Source organism: Falco naumanni, chromosome Z (assembly GCF_017639655.2).
Source record: "Falco naumanni isolate bFalNau1 chromosome Z, bFalNau1.pat, whole genome shotgun sequence".
In the NCBI taxonomy this organism is placed as follows: domain Eukaryota; kingdom Metazoa; phylum Chordata; class Aves; order Falconiformes; family Falconidae; genus Falco; species Falco naumanni.
In genome coordinates, this window is record NC_054080.1 from 69005669 (window position 1) to 69030624 (window position 24956).

At 40.6% G+C, this 24956-nt stretch overlaps 1 protein-coding gene across 3 annotated transcripts; it reads left to right on the forward strand.

The window, feature by feature from the left end:
* The first annotated feature begins 485 nt into the window (after nt 1–485).
* Nucleotides 486–24671, forward strand: EMB (embigin). 3 transcript variants are annotated; one of them, XM_040580556.1, is made up of 11 exons: nt 486–1358; nt 6918–7004; nt 9128–9217; nt 10477–10566; nt 12720–12894; nt 15472–15560; nt 18944–19071; nt 20221–20503; nt 21291–21324; nt 23230–23303; nt 24406–24671. In XM_040580556.1, exons 1-10 carry the CDS (start codon nt 1274–1276, stop codon nt 23285–23287), a joined length of 1119 nt encoding a protein of 372 aa, XP_040436490.1. In that variant the 5' UTR covers nt 486–1273; the 3' UTR covers nt 23288–23303; nt 24406–24671. The 3 variants fall into 3 exon arrangements, with proteins under 3 accessions (XP_040436490.1, XP_040436492.1, XP_040436493.1); XM_040580558.1 differs by having other exon boundaries at nt 21294–21324; XM_040580559.1 differs by lacking the exon at nt 9128–9217 and having other exon boundaries at nt 487–1358.
* Nucleotides 24672–24956: the final 285 nt, after the last annotated feature.

A 24956-nucleotide genomic window follows, 5' to 3' on the forward strand; every position in this document is an offset into this window, starting at 1 on the left:
GGTGTTCATTCCTTCAACAACCAAGAAGGCTGCTATCTATACATGGTCCCATTTAGCCATCAGGAATCCTGAGCCTTCCTGTGACACACAGCAAGGGCTTAATGAAACAATTCTGTTCCTGGTCTTTTGCCATTAGTTATATTTATTTGGAGGTTTTATGACAGAAAATTTTAATCTGAAGTACTGGTATTGGAGGACATGCATTGCAGCATGAACATGCGCACTGCTGGAAAATCAACACACAAGGCATTTGACTTACTCCTGCTCTGCATAAACTCCTACAGCTCTGCCAGCTGAGATGATGTAAAGGCTCAGTTGCAGTGACCTTTTTGCATCATTGATACAAACCTTACACACTCTTCAACTTTTGCATTAGTTGAAATAACTATCTTGGTGGGAGAGAAGAAACAGCAAGTGCCCTTTCAGAGGGGCTGTTCTTCAGAGAATGCCACCCTGCCAGATTTTATACTGCAAGATCCAAATTCAGGTATTTATTGAGCAACAAACAGAAATGCATACGTTTAATATAAACATATAGGAGTGATTTTACTACATATGTACACAGATCAAAACAGTCTAAGCAATTAAATTGTGATTTTAAAGGCACTAAGATGCAGTCAAAGTCCGGAGAAGCATTTGTTAGAAACAGTGCTCCCCTGGCATTGCCGCCCAAGCCAGGAGATGTAGAGCAAGAGATGTGAAAAGCCACAGCTCTCATACAGTATAACCCAGCTGCCCTGGAGCCACTGACCCTCAAAGCTGGGCTCTCCAGAAGATCACCAGCCAAAGGGCAGCGGCGGGCTGCGCTCTGCCCCCGCCAGCCTCCTCCAGGCAGACCCCGCCAGAGCCGGCTGCCGGGCCCAGGTGGTCCTGCGGCCACAGCCACCTTCAGCCAAAAGTAAGACACGTCCCAGCCCCGCCAGGCGCTCTGTCCGCGTCTGCCCCCGGCGGGGCTCGGGCCGGATCAGCTGTGCGGGCCTCTCCAATTAGCCACCGGCGCTCACCCACGCCCTTCCTCCCGCCGCATAAAGGCCGGCGGGGCCGCACACGCCGTCGGCGGTGATATGCCCTCACCGTGAGGAGGAGCGGTTGTGCCTGCAGCGGCTCCCCGGCCTGTCTCTGCCGGTCGTTGCCTGGTCTGCCTTGTTCGTGGATTTGGGGCCGCTTTCCTTGGTTTCGATCCCTGTCGTCACTGCGGCAGCCGGCCGCCCCGCAGAACCGCAGCGGCCCGCTTCAGCCCAGCCCGCTGCCGGCGCGCCGCCGCGGGGGCACCATGCCTGCCGCCTTCTCCGGCAAGCGCCCGGGGCTGCGGCTGCTGCTGCTGCTCTGCCTCAGTCTCTCGGGCGGGAGCCCGGCAGGTAAACGCCGCCTCGTCTCACGGGCTGGGCGGCTGTCACGCCGCAGCCGCCGCGTCCGCCCTCGGCGCCGGGGTGGGCTCGGGTGGCGGGGAGCAGGGGCAGCGCCTGGGAGCTGCGGCTGAGCAAAGCGCCTCCTTGCCCTGGAGCATCCCTCTGGCTCCCCAGGGGGACGAAGCGGTGGCCCGGCAAGGCGGCTGTCTCTCGGCCTTGCCTATCTGAACGGCTGAGGCGTTTCTGTTCTCTTCGGCGTGCCCGGAGCTCCCCAGCGCTGCACCCGCCTCCCAGTACTCTCTTGTCTTTGGCTTCAAAAAAAGCGTTCGGGTTTCTGGTAGACCTGCTGGGACGTAGGGACCCCTCCTCTGCCGTCCTCCGGTGAACGGTAACGTCGCCGTTGGGTGGCGTGGCCGCCTGTGCGTGCCGGTGGGCGGCGGGCTGCCGGCTGCGGCGCTGGCCCGCGGGCAGCGATGTCGCGCTGCGGGCTGGCGCCTCACGGCGGGGGGCCGTTAGTCACCGGCGAGCGCCTGAGGCCGGGCCACGGCGGCTTGTCGCTGCCCTGTCCTGAAGTAAAGCATTACTGAAGCCCCCCCCCCCCCCCCCAGCCCGGATCGGTAAGTTGCGTTACCAAAATACCAGTACGCCTAGAAAGGTGTGAGGCATGTGCCCTGGAGGATTTAATACTGTCTTTTTAAATGTGACATTTAAAGTCGGTGAAGGAAGAGGGTCTTGAGCCTTCTGGGCCCTATTCTACCTCTAGTATTCAGCAGTTCAGGAGCAGGCCAGGCACTTCTAAGGCAATAGGAGTTTAAACAAGTGGATTTCTGTTGTTAATCCCTGTTTTGAAGCGTTGTGGAATGGTACAGAATGGTAATGGTAGGAAATACCAGATGGCCGATGTTTGCTGTGCAAGGTGTGATTGTTGGAGCATGTCTTCCCAAGGCTGAAAGTTCTGCCAATGTGTGCATGTGAACCTTATTGCTGTGACTTTCACAATTAGTCGTTCAGCAGCATTTTCAGCCTGTGATATCTTAAGTAGTTACCTGTTTGTGCCTCTGTTGGTCTTCCTAATACTGAAAGGCACACAGTATTGCTCCCTGTGTCATGGTAACTTCTGTAATATTGATTGTAGTTTCACATTCTGTGAAAGGACAGAAAATGTGTCTTGCAGCTCCCAAGGGCTGTTTAAAATACATATACTTATGTATGCGTGCAGAGGCAATTCCGCTTTGTAGTTATTAAAGCTTCTTTAAAATATGTGTATTTATGTACACACACATAAAACTTGAAATCCTTTCTAACAGTTAATTTCATTGATCAAAAAGTTCTGTATCTAGAAGTGGCCTGATATTTGTAGGAATGTGTGAGCCATGTTATGGCAGTTTAGCCACAGGGTACCTATGTTTGACTTGCGGCTGAAAATTGTAGCCAGTGGTGGCTGAAGCAATTCTAAGTTCATGTAAAGCCCCCAGTGAAATGATATCCTCTTCTGGGGATGGGGTGGGGTGGAAACCAACAAAGAAAACCCACCCTAAACAACCCACAATTAAAAAAACCTCGACAAAATTACCACAAATGTACCATCGTCCTGCAATGGTGGATCAATGTCTTGTTTTGAGCAGACATCAGTAATGAGCCACCTGCTTTAGTATCCTATATCTGTATAAAGATAAGTTGTTTTTTTCATACTTCTATTAGATGCTGTTATATTTGTATGAACTAGGTAGGGAGGCTTCATGCTGTGATTTCTGTTCTGATTTAAATATGAGGAAGTGTGTTTTACATTGGCCATTAACCAAATAAGCAAAAAGCTAGTCAAGCATGGGGATGATCTGCACACGTGTAGCAAAGCTAAGTTCATCTTCTCTTGGAGGGAGGAGAACTAAGACTGTCTTCCAGTGAAGTCCAGAAACAGTGTGCATTCTGGAGATGTGAGGGTTCAGCAGATTTCTTCAATCAAAAGAAATGCTTGCAGTAAAAGCTACTGGATGTGCAAGGACTGAACTGCAGAAAGGTGGGTTGCACAGCCTTCTGCAGGCTCCTAAGGGAGGTACAAGAGGCCTCTTAGATTTTTATTTTGAAGTAAGTAGATTGAGGAGAGTTCTTATTCTTCTGTTACTTTTGTCTTTTAGTCTTGAAACTTGGTTGTTTTGAAAAATTTAAGTAGTCACTTCTATTCTGCATTGAGTTGAGGGTAGTTTCTGACAAAATGTCACAACACTGTTAGTTTGCTGCTTTAATTTGATTACTGCTGTGGATGCCTAATCTAGTTGCAGCATGTGCTGCCAGATTCCTTTAGAAAAAGAAGTCTCACCACATCTTACCTTCCAGCTTCTGCCCCTAAAGCTTATATGAGCAGAGGCATGTGTTACAGACTTTGCTTCCAGGTTGGATTTTTGTGGTTTGCCCTGGGGGAAGGGTTTCTATCAGGAGCATTTAGAAGTCTTTCCTGTAGATTCTCTCTCTCAGGAGAGCTCAGCCTGCAGCTTTTGCCTTTTATAGGGGCACAAGATGGTTTCGGGTGGCTGGTTTTGGATGCTACTGAATGCTTGTGTGCATGCACAGAGTGTAAAATTGCTATTTAATTAATTGTCATTAAATTAATGATGTTAAATTAAGACAAATTATATCTCAAGCTTTTCATGTTCGGCTGCTTTTCTGGCTGAGAAAGGGAGCAAATAGATTTTAAAGCTTGAAATGTTCTGGTGATAAGAAGTGTTGTATATCCACACTTCATCCTCCAAGTATTGGCTGCAGTATGGAGCAGAGGCAAGGCAGAAAAATAAATTAATGACCTCATAGTCTCACCTGCTCCTTCTATAAAGATCAGGGCATCAAGAACTCCGCAAGTTACCACACTTTGACTAAATCTAATGCAAATCAATTATAGGCTAAGGCACACAGCCATGACTTAGACATTTGAGAAGCTACTGCAGTTCACTTGCTTATATAACTGCCTGGCTTGATGACACTAATCATGCAGTGTTGGGTCATCTTGATCTCTGATGCTGTTCAGCAGGTGTATATGGGAGGAGAAGAGCGGTGCAATCTTATCTCTGTGCTATGTATTTTAACATATGGACAGATAAGGGCTGAGATGTGGAAGCACTGCTGGCTAGAAATAACACTGCTTGACTGCTTTCACTTGATACGTGAATCAAGGAAGAAAGCCAAGATGAGAACACTATTAGTATGCAAACCATGTTGCAGGTTATCTGCCTTCCTTGCTGAGACATAAGACTGCTGTGCAACTTAGCACTGGCACCTTCTAAATTTATCATCTTTGGGGATTTTAATTACTGTGCAGGTGATGCATCTACTAAGTTGACAGTCAGGTGATCCATGACATCCTTAGAATGCCTCAAGATGATGTAGATATAAAAATTCATGGACCTTTCTTCAACCTTAGCATGAATATCAGAAGCTTAATAGCTCTTCCTGCTCTCAGCACATCTATCAAGCAGAGAACAGGACTCAGTCTTCTTACTGGGTTGGTCATAAGCCAGCAGATACTCAAGACAGAGGAGATTTCTTAATTTCTTTGCTTGGGTGAAGGGCTGGGAGGGAACACTTGGCTGTGGGACCAGTGCACTGGTATGAACAAGTATGAAGAGTGAAAAGCCTTTTGTTAAAAACCACTAATGCTTAATTTCTTCATCATATTCTTTGACTACCTCATTTTACTTTTGATCCAAGCTAGTTGAAATGTGATGGGCAGATTGAGAAAGCAGATGGTGCAAGCCAGGCATGACTCTGATGTAACTGGAGTAACTGTGTGCTGGAGGTGCCAGTGGGAGACTCTGTAGGCTGTCTATGCCTATAGTGCTGAAATGTGGTAGGAGTGTTAGTAGTGTTGTTCACTTGTAGGAACTGGCAGGGTGCTGACTTTGCCTTCTGCTGAAGGCATGTAGTTCTCAACAAGTTTGAACACAAAGTATTATTTAGTGGTTTACTTTTCATCTATGCTTGCTGCTGGTTTAGATGTCTAGGAGAGCTTATTAGCCCTTCCAGACTTGTAGTCACAACAGCAAAAATGTCCTTTTTCCCCCCTGTGTAACCACTGGCCATATTGCTTAAAAGCTGCTTATATGAGATAGCAGGATGCACTCTTCCTCAAACTCAGAACTGTTATGGCAGTAGAGTATGTCCTGGAGTACCTAAGCATGTAAAGGTAATGTTTGTTTTATGCTAACTAGTTCTGCCACCCCAATTTGGGAACAGGTAGGAAGGAGCAAGCATCTCAATTTTTATAAAACATCTAGGGACGTTGAATTCTTAATAGAAGAGTGACAACAGCAACATACTCAAACTAAACAAGTGTTATGATTTAACCTTGGCTGACAACTAAGCACCACACAGCCACTTGCTCGCTCTGCCCTGGTGGGATGGGAGAGAGAATTGGAAGGGCAAAAGTGAGAAGACTTGTGGATTGAGATAAAGCTTAATAGGTAGAGCAAAAGCTGCATACCTGCGCAGGCAAAGCAAAACAAGGAATTCATTCACTGCTTCCCATTGGCAGGGCAGTGTTCAGCCATCTCAGGAAAGCAGGGCTCCATCATGCAAAATGGTTCCTCGAGAAGGCAAATACAATCACTCCAAAAGTTCCCCCCTGCTTCCTTCTTCCCCCAGCTTTATATACTTAGCATGACATTGCATGGTATGGAACACTCCTTTGGCTGATTCAGGTCAGCTGACCTGGTTGTGCCCCTCCAGCTTTCTCTGGCAGGGCCTGAGAAACTGCAAAGCCCTTGACTTGATATAAACATCACCCAAGCAACAACTGAAACCATCAGTGCTATCAACATTATTCTCACACCAAATCCAAAACACAGCGCTTCACCAGCTACTGAGAAGAAAATGGACTCTGTCCCAGCTGAAACAAGGGCAGCAAGTCTTTTGTTTCTTCCCACGCTGTTCTTTTTCCAGTCAATATAAAGCAGACTCCTAGAGTCTTGCCTGACTATTGTAGGAGCAGAATCAGAGTTGCAGTGGTGTTAAGGAGAATGGAAGTAGTCATTAGTATTACTTGGTGAAGTCTGTTTGGCAGATGCCTTTTGGTTTGCTTACCAGGGTAAAAGAAGGAAAGGAGGTTGTTCACTATATCACAAAACGGGGTGGACGTGTAAGGTCATGATTAGGTTCATATTCTGTTAGTGAATCTGCTAATGTATGTTTAAAATTAACTAGTGTAATTGTCAAAAGCTGTGGTGGCCTAAGCCTACAAACAAGACCGATCTGCCTACAGATTATAAACTTTATTGGTCTGTTGGAATATTCTGGAGAATGGCTTTGCCTGACTGTTGGCTAACTACAGGAAAAGATCTGTATAGAAAAATTAGAGGTAAAAAATACTGCCTCTGTTCTTCAATAATTTCTTGCCTAAAATAAGCTAAAGAACTACCAAAAAATAATTCTTGCTCATTTTGGCTGTACATGCTCAGAACTTTGGGGTGTGTGTGAAAATGGAAGGGGGAGGTTCTGTTTGAATTCTTTTCATGCTAGATACTTCTAGCTCAGCTCAACTGAGAGAGAATGAAACTTCTTTAAATCCTTTTTTCTTTTTAGATCCAACTGTGACAACGCAAGATGCCAGCCACTCTCAGGCAAACTCTTTGACTAAGATGCAAACTGGACTTAATGTATCTTCTCCTGGTAATTGTTTTATTTCAGTACACCTGAAGCTATAATACTTTTTGCTAGTGATGCTAAGTTTCCATATAAAGTTTACATTCTAATGCTGAAATGATTTGAAATAAATTGACTTTTCAGAAGGAACAGAAGTAAATATACCATCTAGGCCTTCTAAAGCCACTACAAGAGCTTGTTGTAAGCATCTCAAGGACCGGAAGAAGCTATTCAACTGCCAGTTGTGTGATCTGTTGCCCTTATGCATATATACCATGAAAGCAGGCAATGACCCTGGAGATGGGATAATTCCCAAACTAGAACCATTGTGGGAAGTTTGGTTCTGGCACTTATACCTGACAATTTTTCATGTGATGACTCCTTATGCTTTTGTGTAGTGAGAGGTTTAATAATGCCCTTGCATCACTGTGCCAGTTAGCTTCATCTGTCTATTTTTTTGTTATGGATTTGTCAAAACCTGTTGCCCCACACTTTGTTGGCCATATTCTAGACCTTAATTGTGGTTTGGTAGGGAGTAGAGGATAAGTTTGAGGCTGGAGAAGAAACCAATGATTGTTGATTCAATCTTTCTGTTCTCCATAAAGATCGGAGAAGCAGAAATTCAGTGATGTACCAAAGCTCATATTAGTGCAAATCAAACATGGGCTAAGGTATTTATACATAAACTTAAGCAGTTCTGACAAGTTATTCAATCTACAATTTTGTTGTTGGACATGGTAATGCTAGTTACCTGTTGTTCATCTTCAGAGCTTTTTAGCACAATGTATATAAGAACTGGAGGGAGTGCTGTAGCTAATAGATTCAGTAACACTTTCCATACAGAAATATACATATACATATGAGTTAAAATACACAAAGTATTTCGTATAATATGACCTTACCTGACTATTTTCATTTGATATGTGAATTGAAGAAAAAAGTCAGTATGAGGATCCTACTGATGTGCAAGACATTTTTAAAGGGTGTCTAGTTTTATGAACAGGCACTGGCACATTCTGACTTCATACCATGAGGGATTTTAGTAACAAGCCATATGATGTGTGTACTAGACAGATTTAAACTTGGGTGATCCATGGGAACATTGGCATGCTCATGGGCTATTTGCACACACACACACAGGAAGATTCCCCAGAACTTTTAGCCTTCAAGTTATTTCAGGGGTAAACACCTGGACTAGTTTGTCTCCATCAGGCAGAGGTCAAGGCATGCTTGTACTTTTGTGTAGACTAATAGGGCATCCTGTCTAGTGCTAGGAGACAGCTTAATCTTTTTTTGCTTAAAAAGCCATTTTGGACTGGTATTTGAGATTTGACAACAGTCTACTGTTAACCACCAGATGAACTAGACTGAAGCTCTGTTCTCCATCATCCACCTTGATATACAGGTTTATTGTTACTTAAACTGGCTGAAGCACGGGGGAAGGTATGACAGCCAGGCAAAAAGCTGATTGCCTGTGGCAGAGCATTTCTTGTGTTGTGAAGTGACATGTTGATAAAGAAGAAACTGCTTTACAGAATGGGCCACCAACTTGGAAGGCATGTGGTAACTCTGCTTATATTTGCTCAGAGACCTTTAGATCAAACCACTAGCAGGGACCTCCTTGAGCACAGCCAGATTCTCTGAACTGCAGCTGAGGCATGTGTTTAAAAAAATTACCTCGAAGTTCAGTATTCTATGCAGAAAAGAGAAGTAATTCTGTGAAGATCTAGGCTTTCAGAGATACTGTTTGCATTGCAGTGATCAGTGAGCACCACCCAGTGCTTCTCTTAGTGAGAAAGCTGAAGCTGTGGCCCAATTTTCTCTTTATTTTCCCAACAGTGAGTGGTAACCTTCTCAATCTGTGGACAGGAGAGATAGTGAAGCTCCTTTCCTCCTACAAAAAAAAATATTTCTCCTATCATGCTCTATGAATAGGCAGGTTCAATCCATAATTGCTGTTTATCTATTTCTGAAATGCATTATAAAATAACAGATAATAAAATTACTTTGTAAGCATGTAAAATGTGGGGCTTAAAACATTTAGTGTATTGTATCTACCATGGTGTGTGTAATCTATTTCTTTTGTTTCATCACTAAATTGAGAGAAAATTCATTTTTTTTTGTGATAAGCTTAGTTTTTCACCTTTCAGAGCCCATGACAACTACACGAACTGTCAACAGGCAAACTCAGGGGAGCCCTTCAGATCATTTGACATTCGGACATAATGTATCTGTACCTGGTAAATGCAATCACATCTTGTCTTCTACTTAAATTGCTAAATATCAGTTGTCCTAAGGTTCTACCTTGATATTTTTTTAATCATGTGGTTATGGTGGATTTATATTAGTTGATAATTAGCAAGACAGTTTGTTTAAAGCTGTGTAGAAAGTAGCTTTGGAAACAAAAAATAAAAATTGCTCTAACTATTGAATTGGCCTTTCCTTTAAGCTTCATTTGTAATGTCTTCTCCCACAGTGTGCTTCAGTTTACTAGGAACTTTTATGCCCATAGTACAATACTAACGAAACAATTGTGTGTGTAGATGTGGAAGGGTGGTGCTTCCTTAGCTGGGCTACATCTGTTGTTAAAGTTGCAGTTCGCTAATTTGCTTTCTTGCTCTGCTCTTGAAATGCACAGAGCATGAGAACAGGTATAGTGGTGGGAACAGACTGTTCATGCTTACAGTTGCCTGCCTGATAGCTGTATCAAGCTTTGTAGAGCTTTATAAAGGTAGTCTCTGAAGAGTATGCAATCCATAGCCCTATAGAAAGGGGATTTTGCTGGCCATGTTAAACCTTATAAACGTCTTTCCCTCACACAAGGAAAGGAGTGTATTTTAGTCAGGGAGATGATTGTCAATATTGGTATTCTTTGTGTGTGGAAGGGTATTCCCTGCAGTATAACGGTTTTGTGGAGCAGTGAGGGGCTCTGTTCAGGGGAGAACAGGGTGTTCTTGCCTCTGCATTCATTAGAGCTGCATCTAAATTAGATAGTCTGTCTCTGGCTTTCTGGGTGTGGTTTAAATTGTAGTGGCTTTGGGAATGGCAGTGTTCTTTCCTTCTGTTTCTTCTTATTTTTCTAAAGCTTACTACTTTTCCAAGCTCTACTTACATATTGACATAGTGCTATGCAGTTTTGGGACCCACTTGTAAGCTATGAGTGACTCTTTAAATTAAGCTGTGAAATAGTTACAACTTTACAGAATTGACATTCACAATTCATTATTATATTAAAGATACAAACTGTATTCTAAAATGGCATAATTACTCTATCAGTGACTATGCAACACTGCTGCTTTAAGATTCTGGTTGTTAACACGGAAGCTGTATGGAAGGATCCCCATAGTAGTCAGCATTTGGCAAGGTCCTCTTTCCCTGCCACCTCCACTCAAGATTGCTATAAGATTTTTCAGTTGCAATACTGCATTGATATTCACCTGTATGATTACCTTTACAGGATCATAACATAACACTTTGCTTCCCCCCACAACCTTGTTAGGTCCAGATCTTACCACGCAAGAGTTCAAGCAGGAAACCAAAGAGCACGTGTCTAATGCCACTTTTGTGGAGTATGAGATACTCCTGCCTGGTGAGTGTTTTTCTCTTCCAGTTATAATATATTTAATGCCCGTGATTACACACAGTCTTTTGTGTGAATTATAGAAGTATCTAGGCTGGCAACTTCATGATAAAGTTAAAATGTTCACAGGGAGCATGTCATGAGCTCAGTAAAGAAAATATGAGTAAGTTTGTTGCCATATTGGGTATTGCGTTCTACTAACTATTTTGCAGTGATTTTGAAATTTTTACTTTTTCATTAGAACCACAAGTAAAACTAACTTATGGCTATCTGTTCCTCCAAATCAGTTCAAGTGACAACTTCTCTGCACTAACGAATCTACTTGGAGAGACCATGCAAGCCAGGGTACTTGCTAACCAGAAAGTGTTAGTCAGCTTTGCAGCATTTCAAGAGTTAAAGCATGGAGAAAAGGCAAGAGAACCCTCTCCCTAAAGTAGGTGTGAAGTTCCCCATTGCCAAATAATCATTTATAACTAATTTCTTGGACAACTGGTAAAACTGATCTAACCAAAATCTCTCTCAATTGGAGGAGATCAGTTAGGACTCCTTTGCAAAGTACTGGTGCAATATTTTAAGGATGAAATTGCACAGCGTTTATGCTGTATTTGCTTCCAGCAGGAAGCTTGAGGTAGTGTCTATTTCCTCTGGTACATCTGCTTTTAGTACAGAGATGCCCCAGATATCAGTCTTGCTTGTGGTTAATCTTCTACAGCATAGGGTTTTCATGTTCTGTTAATTTAAAGTGTATATATTTAATATCAAAAGGTATGGATTCTATTTTTAGCCAGTGTAATTAATCTGACTGTAAAACTGCTACTGTGAAACCAATTCCATTTGTAAAATTCCTTTGATCATAAACAACCTCAACAAGGTGAGTTATGCTTGGCTCATTTATTGAGTGTAGTGGCTCTAATAAATGAGTTGCTGTATCTGACTTTGCTCTGCTATGAAAGACTAAGGTGTTGCTCCTCTAAGTTTCACTCCAGTTCAACATATCTGTAATATTTTGGCTGGGACTTGAAGTTCTGGGCACACTGTTTTGCAGGCTGAAAATATCTCTGCCAGATCCAGTAAAGTTCAAATATTCAATGGGAGTATGTGGTACTTCCACTTCAGCCAGACTTTGCTGCTTCTTAGGTATGACTTGCATTAGTAAGTCAGTGAGCTGTACCTTAAAACTTCCTTTTCTCTGAGAAAGAAATTAAACTGAAATACAGCTGCACTTCAACCATCAGGTACTACAGGGTGGGTCTAGGATTGAGGTGAGGCTGGAATAAGCTTTCATGGAGTATTCAGGAGGGCTAACCACAGTTGTATCTATAAGGTGTGAAAGAAAAGGCCAATTATGAAATAAAATGTCAGTGCTGATGGGTACAAAGTCAAGTGTTCTCTTATAAAAGGCTGTTTGGTTCAGAGAAGATATGTGCTGTTGAAACTTACTTTTTGGATATGCACATTTTACAGTCATGAAGCTTGTTAAAAAAGCGTCCATTTTTTTCTACTGTATTAAAAGTTTTCACATTGTAATTTTACTGGCTTGCCACTAGGAAGGCAAAGGCAGCCATAAATAGATTTGAAGGCTGTTTGGTTTCAAGTTGAGTAGCTATAGCATGACAGGCCAGATCCAACAGTGTTAAGGTTTTAGATTTTGCCAATAACTTCACTCAGTATCATGAAAATCTGCAACTGGCTAAAGCCTGGACGCTTATATTTATAAATCTAGCTCCTTTTGATATTACAAATATAACTCATTAATATCTTTAATCCAATAAATCCTGCTTTTTTAATACCAAATGTGAAGTCAAAAAGGCAAGCATATATTGCTCCCTCTGAGAGCTAAGTAGTACTTAATATATTTTGGCTTGTTAGACTTATGCTTCTGCATAATTTATCTTGTTTTCAGTGAAATGAGTATCTGTTTCTATATAGGAAGTTTACCTGCAGGATGGACTGACTGTGTTTTTGTAATGACTTGTATCAAAACTAATTTATGACTTAAGAAAATCAGTGTCAAACACTGACTGATTTTGGTTTTCTTACCTGGAAAAGTATAACAGCAGCACACTGTATCCACCTGTAATCCAGCATGTGTCAAACAGTCTTTGAATCTCTTCCCTGAAAATGATGAAAGATTTTTTCATAAAATTCTTTACACTTTTTAGGTGTTTCTGGTACTTCCACAGAAAAGAATATCACTTTAGACCGTGCAACTAGAATTGAGCTTTCATGCAGATTGGACAACAAATACTCTCATTTAAAAAGTCTTCAAGTCACTTGGAAGTGGGGAAATGAAACACTCAGACACATCAACAAAACTGAAAACAGCTGGGGCATCCAGTAAGTAGCGATCTTTATGTTTTGACTTCAAGTTCTGAGTTTCACATGCATATACACTACCCAATACTAGTTATGTATATATTAAAAGATAAGAGAATTGTAGCTGATGTACCATGAGGCTGCGCTGCCATTCAGTGAGACCTGGACAGACTGGAGAATTGGGCAGAGAGGAACCTGAAGTTCAACAAAGGCAGGTGTAAGGTCCTGCACCTGGGGAGGGACAACCCCACGCACCAGCAGAGGCTGGGGCTGACCTGCTGGAAGGCAGCTCTGCGGAGAAGGACCTGGGAGTGCTGCGGGACAGCAAGGTGCCCATGAGACAGCAGTGTGCCCTGGTGGCCAAGAAGGCCAGTGGGATCCTGGGGGGCATTAGGAGGAGCATGGCCAGCAGGTCGAGGGAGGTGATACTCCCCTTCTACTCTGCACTGGCAAGGCTGCACATGGAGTGCTGTGTCCAGTTCTGGGCTCCCCAATTCAAGAGAGAGGGAACTGCTGGAGAGGGTCCAGCGAATGGCTATGAAGATGAGGGGACTGCAGCATGTTAGGAAAGGCTGAAAGAGCTGGGCCTGCTCCGCCTGGAGACAAGATCATATCAAAGTCTACACATACCTTAAGGGCCAGTGTCAGAGGATGGGCCAGGTTCCTTTCAGTAGAGCCCAGAGACAGGACAAGGGGCAATAGGCACAAACTGCAACACAAGAAGTTCCACCTAATGTGAAGAACAACTTTACCTTGAAGGTGACAGAGCACTGGAACAGGCTGCCCAGAGAGGCTGTGGAGTAGTCTTCTCTAGAGACATTCAAAACCTGCCTGGATGTGATCCTCTGTAATGTGCTCTAGGTGATCCTGCTTTAGCAGGGGGTTGGACTAGATGACCTCCAGAGGTCCCTTCCAACCCTGACTATTCTATGATTCTGTGGTGATTAATATATGCCCATAATTGACATACTGAAGCTGCAGGAAAGAGAAGGGTTGCAGTTACCTCAAGCCTGAAGGAAGAGCTCCTGTTCTTTCTCTAGTGCTGGAAAACAAGGTTTCTTCAAGGCAGGAATATAGAATTAAGGACACAGTTCTCTGAACTCCAGTAATTGTGTTCAGTAAGTGAATGCTAAAATACCTCTTTCCACATTCTCTTTTCCACCCCAGTTCTGCTTTGCAGAAGTCTGATGGGCATAAGTGGCCAGTTTTTTTCCTTCATAATTAGTGAAACAGAAGGAATCGGCTTTCAGTAAAGATGTTTTGTATTGCTTTAAATGTTGTCTTAGCTCTTTCAAACCTCTGCAGAGACTGAAGAAATATTGTATACATTGAAGAAAACTTTCTACAATTTACTGTGATTTAAAAAAAAAATAATCTGTAAATGGACTAATTTTAACTGGGTAGTCTCCAGTTGTTTTCTGTATAGCTTTGGTTTCTTAACATAACAATATTTATATAAAATTTTTATGATACAAAATGTGATGAGAATGTGATGTCACTTTTCTGCTACTCCATATGCAAAACCACAACGACATAAATATTTTTCAAGATGCCTGTGATGTATAGTTTGCCAGCAGAGAAGATGCTGGACTTCATTAGATGCAGCTCTTTAAAACTATTCTGTGTTGAACCTATGCTAGTCATTGTGACGTGTGGAATTAGACTCTATAACTCGAAAGTTACAAAGTAGGTATGTTTATTGCGCACACATGCACGGGGGATCGCTCAAGCGTGCATGCCCGAAGTGACGAACCATCTCACATTTATACAATAAAACAAATGAATATTCAATTAACACCTATACATATTCGTTACCTAAACCCACTTCGTATGTTAATTAGCTTATCAGTCCTTTGCCTGGAATGTGGTGGTCTTGCAGGTTTGTAGGTGATTCATGTTCTTGTGACCATCCGTGACAATCTGATCTTCTCCAGCAAGGAGCGGTGATTCATGTCCTTCTGACCATCCGATCGTCTCCTTGCGTCTCCAGCAAGGAGACTTAGCACTCCCTCCCTCTAGATAGCATTGGAATATCTCTCATCCTTTTCTCATTCTTTTTTAAATAGCCCCTTTGTTAGAGGAAGAAGGGCAGGCGTCTCCTCAAAGCTGTGTGCCTATGTGACCAGACATCGCACCCATGACTAGTCACCATACCCACATTCCTGGGCAGACATATGCAATCACAATCGATGTCCATTGTCCCCATTTCACACTATTTCTCCATATCAATTGACTGACTAGCTTTAGAAAGAATAAAATCTCTTTTGAAGTCCTGCATATGATATGCTGTATAGATATGGCTTCACCATGTGAACTAGATTGGTAACCTGTACATCTTACTGCCTAAACATGTTTGGCCTTCTGTGAGCAACAAGGGTGAAAATGGTATTTATGTTGCCAGGTCTGCTTGTGCTCTTCTGACTTATTAAAAATGTCATGGTGTTTTGATGTTAACCTGAATCTTAGTGTTTCAGTAATGTTCTCTGTTCTGCTACTCATCTCTGCTGGTTTCTTTAGAATGTTAATTAGCAGTCACTGATAGCTGTAGGACAGAAGAGAATACAAACAAAAACCAATTTGGTGAAATATTTCTTGCAGATTGAGGATCTGGGATAACAGTCAGCTGGGAAGCTACAGTTGTACTCTGAAAGGTGAAGAAGAAATGAGTGCTGTGTTTCATTTACAAGGTAATTGTATTTAATCTTAATCTATTTTAAATTTTTCTTCACTTGACCATTGAAATCCAGTATTAATATGGTTTCTGGATAGTGTGGAAACTAACTTTGGTCAAGCTAAGTGAGAATCATTATTAAAGGCATTTCTATAGCTTGGAGGGAAGAAGAATTTTGAAGCAAGAAGGAAAAGTTTTTTTTTAGAAGAAAATTTGCTAACAACCAAAAGAATGTCTAAGCCTACTTTTTTTTCCTGAGTAACTGATTTCCCCTTCTTTCTCCATCCTTACAGCAGGAGTGAATACTTACCACTTTCTGGGGGGTGGGAGGAAATGATGGTGTCTTAGATAAATTTTTCAAAAAGCAGAGCCAATGACTTGAAAGTTTGGCCTGAGATTTGGTGTTACAAAGAGGAGCAATGATTAGCAAAAAGGAGGCAGTTTTTTTGAGCAAATTCAGCTGTATTTCTGAAACACCAAATTACTGCTTTAGAGTATCTTTCATTCTATATGAGAACAGCGCTCACATTAAAACTAGTGTGCTTCACTGGGCAGTGTGAGTGTCCTTCCTTCTGTTTTGTATTCTCTTCATAATGTTGCCCCTGCCAGTAGGAGGCAAAGTTCAGTTGAACGGAAGACACGCAGAAATGAAACATACATAAGCTGCAGAGAACCCTCATCTTTAATGACCGCTATTTCCTTCTCTATTCCCACCATCCAGATCTTGCAAAGAGCAAGGCAAGTATTCGATCTGCGAAAGCTCCAGACTGATACATCAAAAAGATTCTCCCTGAGCACAGGTTCCTTAAAACCCTAGCTCTTCAAATAACTACTAAGTTCAGCTGAACTAACTAGCAGCTCTGTGTAGTTCAGTGCTGCAAGCTGCCGTTGTTCACTGGGGTATCTGGTCATGTCACTTGGGGGAGCTCATGTATGTTCAGATCTCAAGTAATAATGTTCACACCTGCTTTCAGATCTTCAGCCAGGGGAGTCTGGCTTGCAGTACTGAAGACAGACAAAAGTTGCAGTTTATCAGACCTTTTAATATCTAAAAATGATGTTTTTCTTGTGAACATGTGGGTAAGGTTTAGTTGAATGGCTGCCCAGGTCTGTTTAAGGTCTCCTTTGACTTTTTTAATCTATACTTTTGAAAGTATACCATAACTATTTCAGTAAAGGCAGGAATGACTCAATAGGGAAGTCATCTTTTCCCAGAATAGTGCATAAGACTAGTTGATTTATTACAAGAAGACAGGGGAATTGCTTCACAATGGTTGAGTGCTGCCACTTCTGATGCCATAAAAAGTACTGGCTTGATATTTTTTAAGATTAATGCAAGAATGAAGGAAATGAGAAAGAGAAGTCCTTGAATCTTCCAGTCAATGCAGAAAGAACATTTCTGAAACTGAAAGATGAGTGATGGGTTGTAGACTCAGTGGCTGAAGTCATCACTGCTGTAACTAACCGAAATAGCTTTTCCACTAGGCAGTTGGGCATTATTGGATGTTACCCCTCCTCCTTTTCCCCCCTGATACTGGCTTGGCATAACCCCACAGACTGAGGAGTTAGGCTTTTATCAAAGTCTGCAGAAAACAAGAGATGCTTATAGGAATTTCAAATTATTAAACATGGAGACCATTCATGGATATTTTAAATGGTGTGAAGTGCTGTAATAGCTATATTGAAACCTAGAATAGATCAATTTGTTTGCACTTTGTTCAGGGATCCTTAAGCAGCTGTCCAGGTACATGCACTACGAAACAACTCTGGTCTTTAAACCAGTGTGGAAATCTGCTGCTGGTATAAATCTGTCCATCTCATCAGCAGTTTGTTTGCTTTCTGTGCAGCAGCACTGTTTTGTTACCAAATTCTGTGTGGTCTAATTGCAAAGTTACCTGGGACAAAGCATATTATTTCCATGCATGCATTCAAGGTTAACAACTCTGTTAGAGCCAGATTCCAGAATTAATGATGGATATTCATGTTCTTAATCATAGCTTATGTGATCACATGTGTTGCTCAGCATGGCTAAACCTTTTTGACTGTCACATAAACCTGTTGTGCTGGGTGTAAGGGTTTATTTGTTTTCATGTTCCAGTCTTTTTTTTTCTGTACTTTTTTTCTCTATGAATTGTGAAGGAGGTGGCAGTAGTTAGTAAATTAGTCCCTTTTACTGACAGCAGTGAAGATACTTGGTCACTACTCTTCAGAAGTATAGCGTTTAATGATTAAAACAAGTATTAGTGAAGTCTCGCTCCATGTGTAGTGAGGCTGGATTGAGGTATGGTGCAGTGAATTCTGAGGCTGTAAGCAGTGCTCTTGTTAACAAATTGGTTTCATATATATTTTTGGAATGGAAATTTAAATTTAAATACTCAAGTGAACTCTTTGGGAAAATTAATTTGTGCTCAGCCAGTCAAGAAGGGGAGAGAATGAGAACAATCTTAGTTTATTTCAAATTGTTCCATCATAACTGCTGAAAGCAAATTCTTGGTTTGTTTAGTCTAGTGTGAACAATATAATTTAAAAGATGTACTGGATCTGTGCTAACACAAAACAGTGAAACTTGAAGTAAAACTTAAATGGATCTGAGGAAAACATCCTGATAAAGAGAGAAAAAGGGGAAATATATAATATAGTATGATATATTTGCTCGGCTCTATCTATAGGGTGCCTCAATGTATAAAAAAAGCCTTTTTTTAGGCTTTTGCCCTTGGAAGACTGTGGGGCATCCGCAGTTATAATGGTTGGGACAAGTAGCTCTAAAGCTATAAAGTGATGTCTTCTTGTGGCCATGTTCTGTCCTTAGCAAGATTGGACCAAAAGTCCTTTTTATTGGCATGCACCCAGAAGTCATTATTTCAGCTCAGAAAACATTTGTAACTAGAAAACTGTCTGCAGTTTTGTCTTAATTACAAAGAAGTTCTCTGCGTGCAGAACTTGCCAGATACTATTATGTGGCAGCATTGTGGCTGGAATAGACTTTTATCAGTTTTTGCAGGTTGAGTGCAATTGTAGAAAAATTAGTGTTGGTTCCTAGTGTACCAGAACTGATGCATGTAGCTCACAGCTGTCAAGGAGGGGAAGGAGGAAATGGGCAAGGATAGAAGTCAGTCTGATTATCACTTGGTTTTCAGTATTGGAAACTGTTAAGATCATGGAACAATTGAGAACAGGATTCCTGTAGTCTTCTGTACAAATTCTGTGTATGGAATATCAGGCTGAAATGACTCTTCATTTACATAGTGTCATGAGTGATAGAATCATCTGTGTTTCTTAAGGGAAAAGAAAATGCATGGACTACTATAAATAGATATTTAAATATATTCTATCTTTTTGTAATACTGTAATTACAACCTGTACCTGTAACTTGATGGAGTTCTTCCTACTTGTTCTTAGTACCGAAAATTGAAGGAAAAGAAAAACCCATAGTCAGTTATGAAGGAGATACAGCTGTGATGATTTGTAAAAGTTATGGCTATACTCCCACTGCTTGGACCTGGTATATGACCAATGGAAGTGAACAGGTAACAGTTTCATCTGTTGACAAAGTAAAACAATATGGTATGGTAAAAACTGGGTACAGACACTTGGTAAAGTGCAATGACCTTTCACTGTAGGCTCTATAAATTGCACTTCCACTTAAGTTAATGTAAATTTCTGTACATAGGAAAAAAATCTGTGATATTCAGATGTAATCATTGTTACAGGGATGTAGCTTTTGTTCTGGTTTGTATGATGATTCTTTTCCAAAAAGTCCCTGTCATACTCTTACAACCCAGACAGGAGTAAAACAAAGGTGAGTCTTGAGATATATTAATATAGTAAAATCAAGTAATGGTTATATTGCTCAAATATTACTATTGAATACTCCAAAAAATCTAATAGCAGGACATTCTTTTAAAGACATGTAAGGCATTGGAGGCTTGAAGGAGAACAGGAGCATGTTCCTTCTCTTCCTTCTGTATTTCCCAGCTTGTATGATCTCTTTGGGGCACTGGACCTGAAGGAGGTAATTCTGTGGTGGAGACTGCTGTGGCACTTGATTCTGAAGGAGCTGAAATATCTTCTTCACCTCTTGGCTTAAAGGCTTTCAGGAAAAAAATCTCCCTCAGCTGTTTGCCTCCTTAACATACCCATCCTTCAGGATCCCCCTTAGCCTTGGGACCATAGCCACCTTGTTCTAGCCCCTTTTCTAGGGGAAGCACTGTCAACTGAGGAGGTAAAGATCTGTCTTACCAATACTAGTGGAGAGTAGCACTGACTTGTAAGACGATCAGCGAACTCCCAGTGAAGCAGCATTCCCAGTACAACTTCGTTGAAAGCGTATGCTTTATGCTGTGGTGAAACCTGGACATTAGATCCTGACACTGGAGGCTGCCTTTGTCAGTGGTGAGTCAATAGAGTCAAGAGTAACTTTCATCTGATCTTAGACTAAAACAAGTCAGACAATCTTCTCATTAAAAGTGCGTATTTTTGTCCATTAAATGTAAAAAGAACCAGGGTGGCTACCAAAGAGAAATTCTTCCCTTGGAGGTGGACTAAACATTCATCACAAATGCCACTTGTTCTTAACTCATTTTACATCTTTGTGAAGAACTATGTGTTGATAATATAAATAATTTGATTAAACAATTTCTTACTGCATTAGTGAGACTTGTATATTTTATTTTCAGGTTGCCATTAATGACTCTTTGCTGGCAGACAAGTATGTAATTAATAGAGCATCTGCCAATGTAACCCATCTGAAGATACTGAAGCTCACCAAGGAAGATGATGGCATATATTGGTGTGAAGCTGGTTTTGAATTAGGGAAAAGTAAAGGAAAGCTGAAGCTTAAAGTTCTATCCCTCATGGTGCCTCTCAAACCCTTTCTAGCAATTGTGGCTGAAGTTATTGTTTTAGTAACTGTTGTTTTCCTGTATGAGATCTATTCAAAAAAGAAGGAGAAATGTGCAGGTAAGTAGTCTTGTTTCCTGCTTTCCACTGAAACTGTAGCCAAAGGTAGAAAAGTGTGACCCATAGCACTTCATATATGAACTTCAGTGTGCTTTTCACATCTATATTTTTTCTGACAAAATAATTTTGTCAAGAACACTGCATTATTTTAGATTTTTAAATCTCTTCCATAGTCTTGTATTCAGGTAAAAGTTCTTTCAATAAGCAATACTTCCCCATAAAAGGTTTGATGTAGTCCTTTTTTCCTCACAAGACAAAGGAGTTTAGAGGCTGTAGTTTTTGGGGGAGTGCTTGGGAATGGAAACAAGAGCTAGTAGTCTTGATGGGAGAAACTTCTGTCAAGAAACTGAGTAAGGAGGAAAAATGCATTAAAACAGTGCATTAGTGTTGGTTGCTGAATCTAAGCTGCGTGCAGGTAAGCTGAACTAGATGTGCACAATGAAACAGAAGTGATCTATATAAAATCAATGTATAGATATGTATATATTATTCATATATATGCCATGTATTTTCCTATATTTTACACATATATGTATAAATTGTATACATTATCTAATATATGTATCAAAATCGGATTAATAAGCTGATCACAGTAAGCTTTTGACAAATTCGTAGGTAATTCTACTGAATAGAGAAATGGATAACTTGAATTACACATTTAAGAAAACTAATACAATGAAAAAATAAGTTTGTTTTGCTTAGACATGGAGTAAATAATATAATTAAACAGAACTCTTTTAGTGTTTGTTAAATTAAGACCTTATATAATCCTTTTTCTGTTATTCAGCAGATGAAAAAGAATTTGACCAAATTGAGCAACTGTAAGTGAAGAATTTGTATACTATAAATACCTGCTCTTTTGCTTATTCATGTTGTATAAAATTATATGTTACTGACCTAGTTGGTAAGGGTTGATAAATGTGAAAGTACAGTTTATTCCTTTCCTTAAGACTTCCTAATTGTGGAGTGTGCAGAATGATATTTTCTGTCTGGCACTTCATTCTGGTGTTTGGAAGATGTTTCACTTTTTTGTTGAGAGCACCATGTGTCCTCATTCTAAAAGGCTATAACTATGAGGAAAATCACTTTCAGGTGGAAATTCTATAAAAGAGGTTTTGAAACTTTTCTCCTACATTGTATTTATCATTATTAACATAAATTTCTCAGTTGCATGTGGTCAAAGCCCTAATTATCCTAGGTAAGCCTGTAGTTGCTGGGGTTTTGGGAGCTAGCATCATTGGCTGTTTTGATGGTAACTCCAGCTTCTCAGGGGGGTGGAGTGGGTGGGCTCTCATAGTGCCAATAGCTTGGGCGCAGGAGTGGTTGCACCACTGGAGCCAAAGGAGTAGGTGTAGGCACTTCTGCTGTCCTGCTGCTTGAGGGTTGGTGCTCCCATACTGGCTCCTCCCCCCATCCTTAGTATGATGCATTTCTAAAAGCTTGCTTATTAAAACAAGCTATACTTCTCTCCTGCCCATCCTTTTGAAGCCCAGTCACTTCATTTGTCCTGTTTTGCTTTTGTAAGATGGAGCCTAGGAGTTCCTCTTTTTGTGTCCCGTCCACTCCATTTTTCTTCTCCTCAGTCCCTTCTCTCCTCCTATGTTTGTCTCCCTTTTTGTCCTTCTGAGTAGCACTGTCTCTCCTTTGTTGAATTTCTTGCTGCAGTTACCTTCTCCATTTCACTGTTGTATTCACTTTCCTATTCCTTTTTCTAGTGCTAGCTAGAAACACATTTTGGTGCTTTCCCCCTTATCTAAACAGCTTTAAAGCTGTAATTCAATTATGCTATTAAGTGAGGATGTGTCTTGGGCACATAGTGTGGTATTATACTGCTGAGTGAGGACATGTCTTGGGTTAAATTGAATAGTTGCGCTTGTTGTGCAGCCCTGCTTTTTATAAACATGCTGAAACTGTATTACAACAGGATTGTAACACAGTATAGGGGACTAAAATAATCTTTTCCTACTTGATGACATGTAGGATGTGGTTTTGATCAGCTGCTTAATCTTTTAGACTTCTATCTTGGATAAATGCATTTGAGGAAAATCTATTAAAATATGTATTGCTTACCTTTCAGTTATAAGAACCAGGCATTTCAACTACTGGCTGTTTAGAAGATAGATCTGTGTACCAGACAGAATCTCTGAAGGATTTTTTTTGTGTCAAGTGATAACTAATACACAGCTGAACTTGTCTGAGGCTGTAATTAAAATGCCACATCTAACAGTGCATTAGGTGGGAAACTAGTGGTTCAGAAACAATTTTTTTTTTGAGCAAGGGAATTGTTAAGTCTTGATTTTAACCAACACCATATAGCTAGTTGTAGGTACTCCAGAAGCAATTGTATGGTTGTTCCAGCCCATGTTCTGAGGATGTTGACCTGCGCATTGCTTGTATATTATTAGAGCGTTCACTCTGTTTAGAAATTCTATATGTTGAATGAAATAATAGTACAACAATCACTTCTGGGAATACAGTCACTGTTAAAACTTTGTGGGATTTTTGAGGGGGATTGTGTTGAGTCTTAAAGTCTTGCAGCCAAGTAGTGAAGAGTCAGTATTTTGGTTGCTTAAATTTTTTAAATCTTTTTTTTCTTGTAACTTCTCATGCTAAAAGAAAATCAAGTAAGTTCTAGATGCACTCTGATTGCACTGTGGGACTGGAATGACTGTACTCATCTTATACTTGAACACTGAGTTTTGGAATTTGACTTCTCTTTCTTACAGTAAATCTGAAGAAAGCAATGGTCTGGAAAACAGTAGCACTAGGCACAGGAAAATTTAATCTGGTTCCTAAAAAGGTAAGTTAGAGATGAAATGGAGACCAGAGTTTACTCTTCTTTTGAACAGCCTAATACAAGGACAAAGAAATCCACTGTGTTACCCCAGTCTGGTTTTTTTTGGATGTGGGAACAACATAGTAATAGAACCATTGTTTAGGTAAAACAATATATAGTCATTCATGATGTAATATTAGCAATAAAGTGCTTAATTGCTTGGCTCCTGATCATGAAACACTGTGAATGCCAGGGTAGGTGCTGAGATGCATAAGAATTGCTGATGTATCCAAAATCATGTTCTTTTAGGCTGTAGTTTGGGTGCTGACTGAGTTTATGGAGTAAGAATGCAAGTGGGAAATGTCACAGTACCAGATACATGAAGCAAGGATTATAGCAGTCTAGGAAAGAAGACAGCTTAATAGATAATGACTGAAAGGATTAGTGGTAGAAGAAAGGAAGCAGAGGGTATGTAGCCCTGTGGAAGCTATATAATTAACTTCCCTGATTCTCTGCCCTCTTTACAGTCTAATTACAGGCTGCTTCTACTTCCGCCAGCTGGAAATGCTTGTCAGAGGATGGTCTGTAAGCTGAGGACCAATCCTACATACTCTAATTTCCTCTTTTTATTCCCCCTCTGCATCTGGCACCACAATCTCTTGTTTCAAGATGAGAGGTATGAGTGACTTGGTATTCATGTCACTGTTTTTCCCTATAACAAGCCATCTACCTGGAGGAAGATTGCTTCCATACCTTTTCTTTTAAAGAACAATGAGAAGTGTCAGGTAAATCTCATAAAGATTACAAATGAGTAAAAAATCAAGAACAAATGCTTTCTAAGAGTATATTGTTTCCTCAGTTTGCTGCATGTTATTGTATTTGTTGATTGCTGTGACTGAAGTTCCCAAGCATTTATCCCATATTGGATCTAAAGTCCCATTCTTGTAAAGTCTTTTTGGCATGTGACACGTGATGAATCACTAAGGATTCAGACTTGCAAATTGGTCCATTCAAAAAAATTGTAAAATGTAAACTGTAAGGAAGTCTTGAAACAAATATGGGAAAATATTAAGCAGCAAAATAATAGAATGTTTATAAGGAAATGTGTGTGTTCTTTTTAATCCAGGAGATTTAAGCCAACAGAAGTGGAAATCATCACAAAGCTACAGAAGATGTATGCAGCTATGCATTTTAAACGTCTGCTATGCTTCTAAGTAGACTCTACACTTAAGCTAAATAAGATGCTTTGAAAATAGTTGTGAAACTGCTCATTTTATACAGATGATAATGTATTCTGATATAATGCATTTAGGTCTCTGCTGTCTGTACCATTGCCATTTTATTACTAAAAGGCAATTTTTACATGATCAGACTTCCTGTTTTATGACTGATCCATTTGACTTCGTCCTGAATTGGAACTAACCTTGTATTCACTGAATGAACAGGAAATACAGAATGAGCCTATTATCTAAGTGTTATAAAGCTGGACTTTTAAGATCAAAAAGTATCACCACCAAAGAAAACACCTTTTAATAGCAGATGAAGCAAATGTGACACAGCTTTTTTTACCAAAGAAATGGTCAAAGGGAAATCTTTATCATGATTTAAAGGAAACAATAACAGTTTTGCAATTTGCTCTGAACAGTAAAGTGTCTTCATTCTAACTTTTCTTCGCTT

Coding starts and splice junctions, on each gene's coding strand:
- EMB (XM_040580556.1), top strand. CDS start 1,274: ATGCCTGCCGCCTTCTCCGGCAAGCGCCCGGGGCTGCGGCTGCTGCTG. Junction 19,072..20,220: donor TGACCAATGGAAGTGAACAG/GTAACAGTTTCA, acceptor TTTTATTTTCAG/GTTGCCATTAATGACTCTTT. Junction 21,325..23,229: donor TTTGACCAAATTGAGCAACT/GTAAGTGAAGAA, acceptor TCTTTCTTACAG/TAAATCTGAAGAAAGCAATG.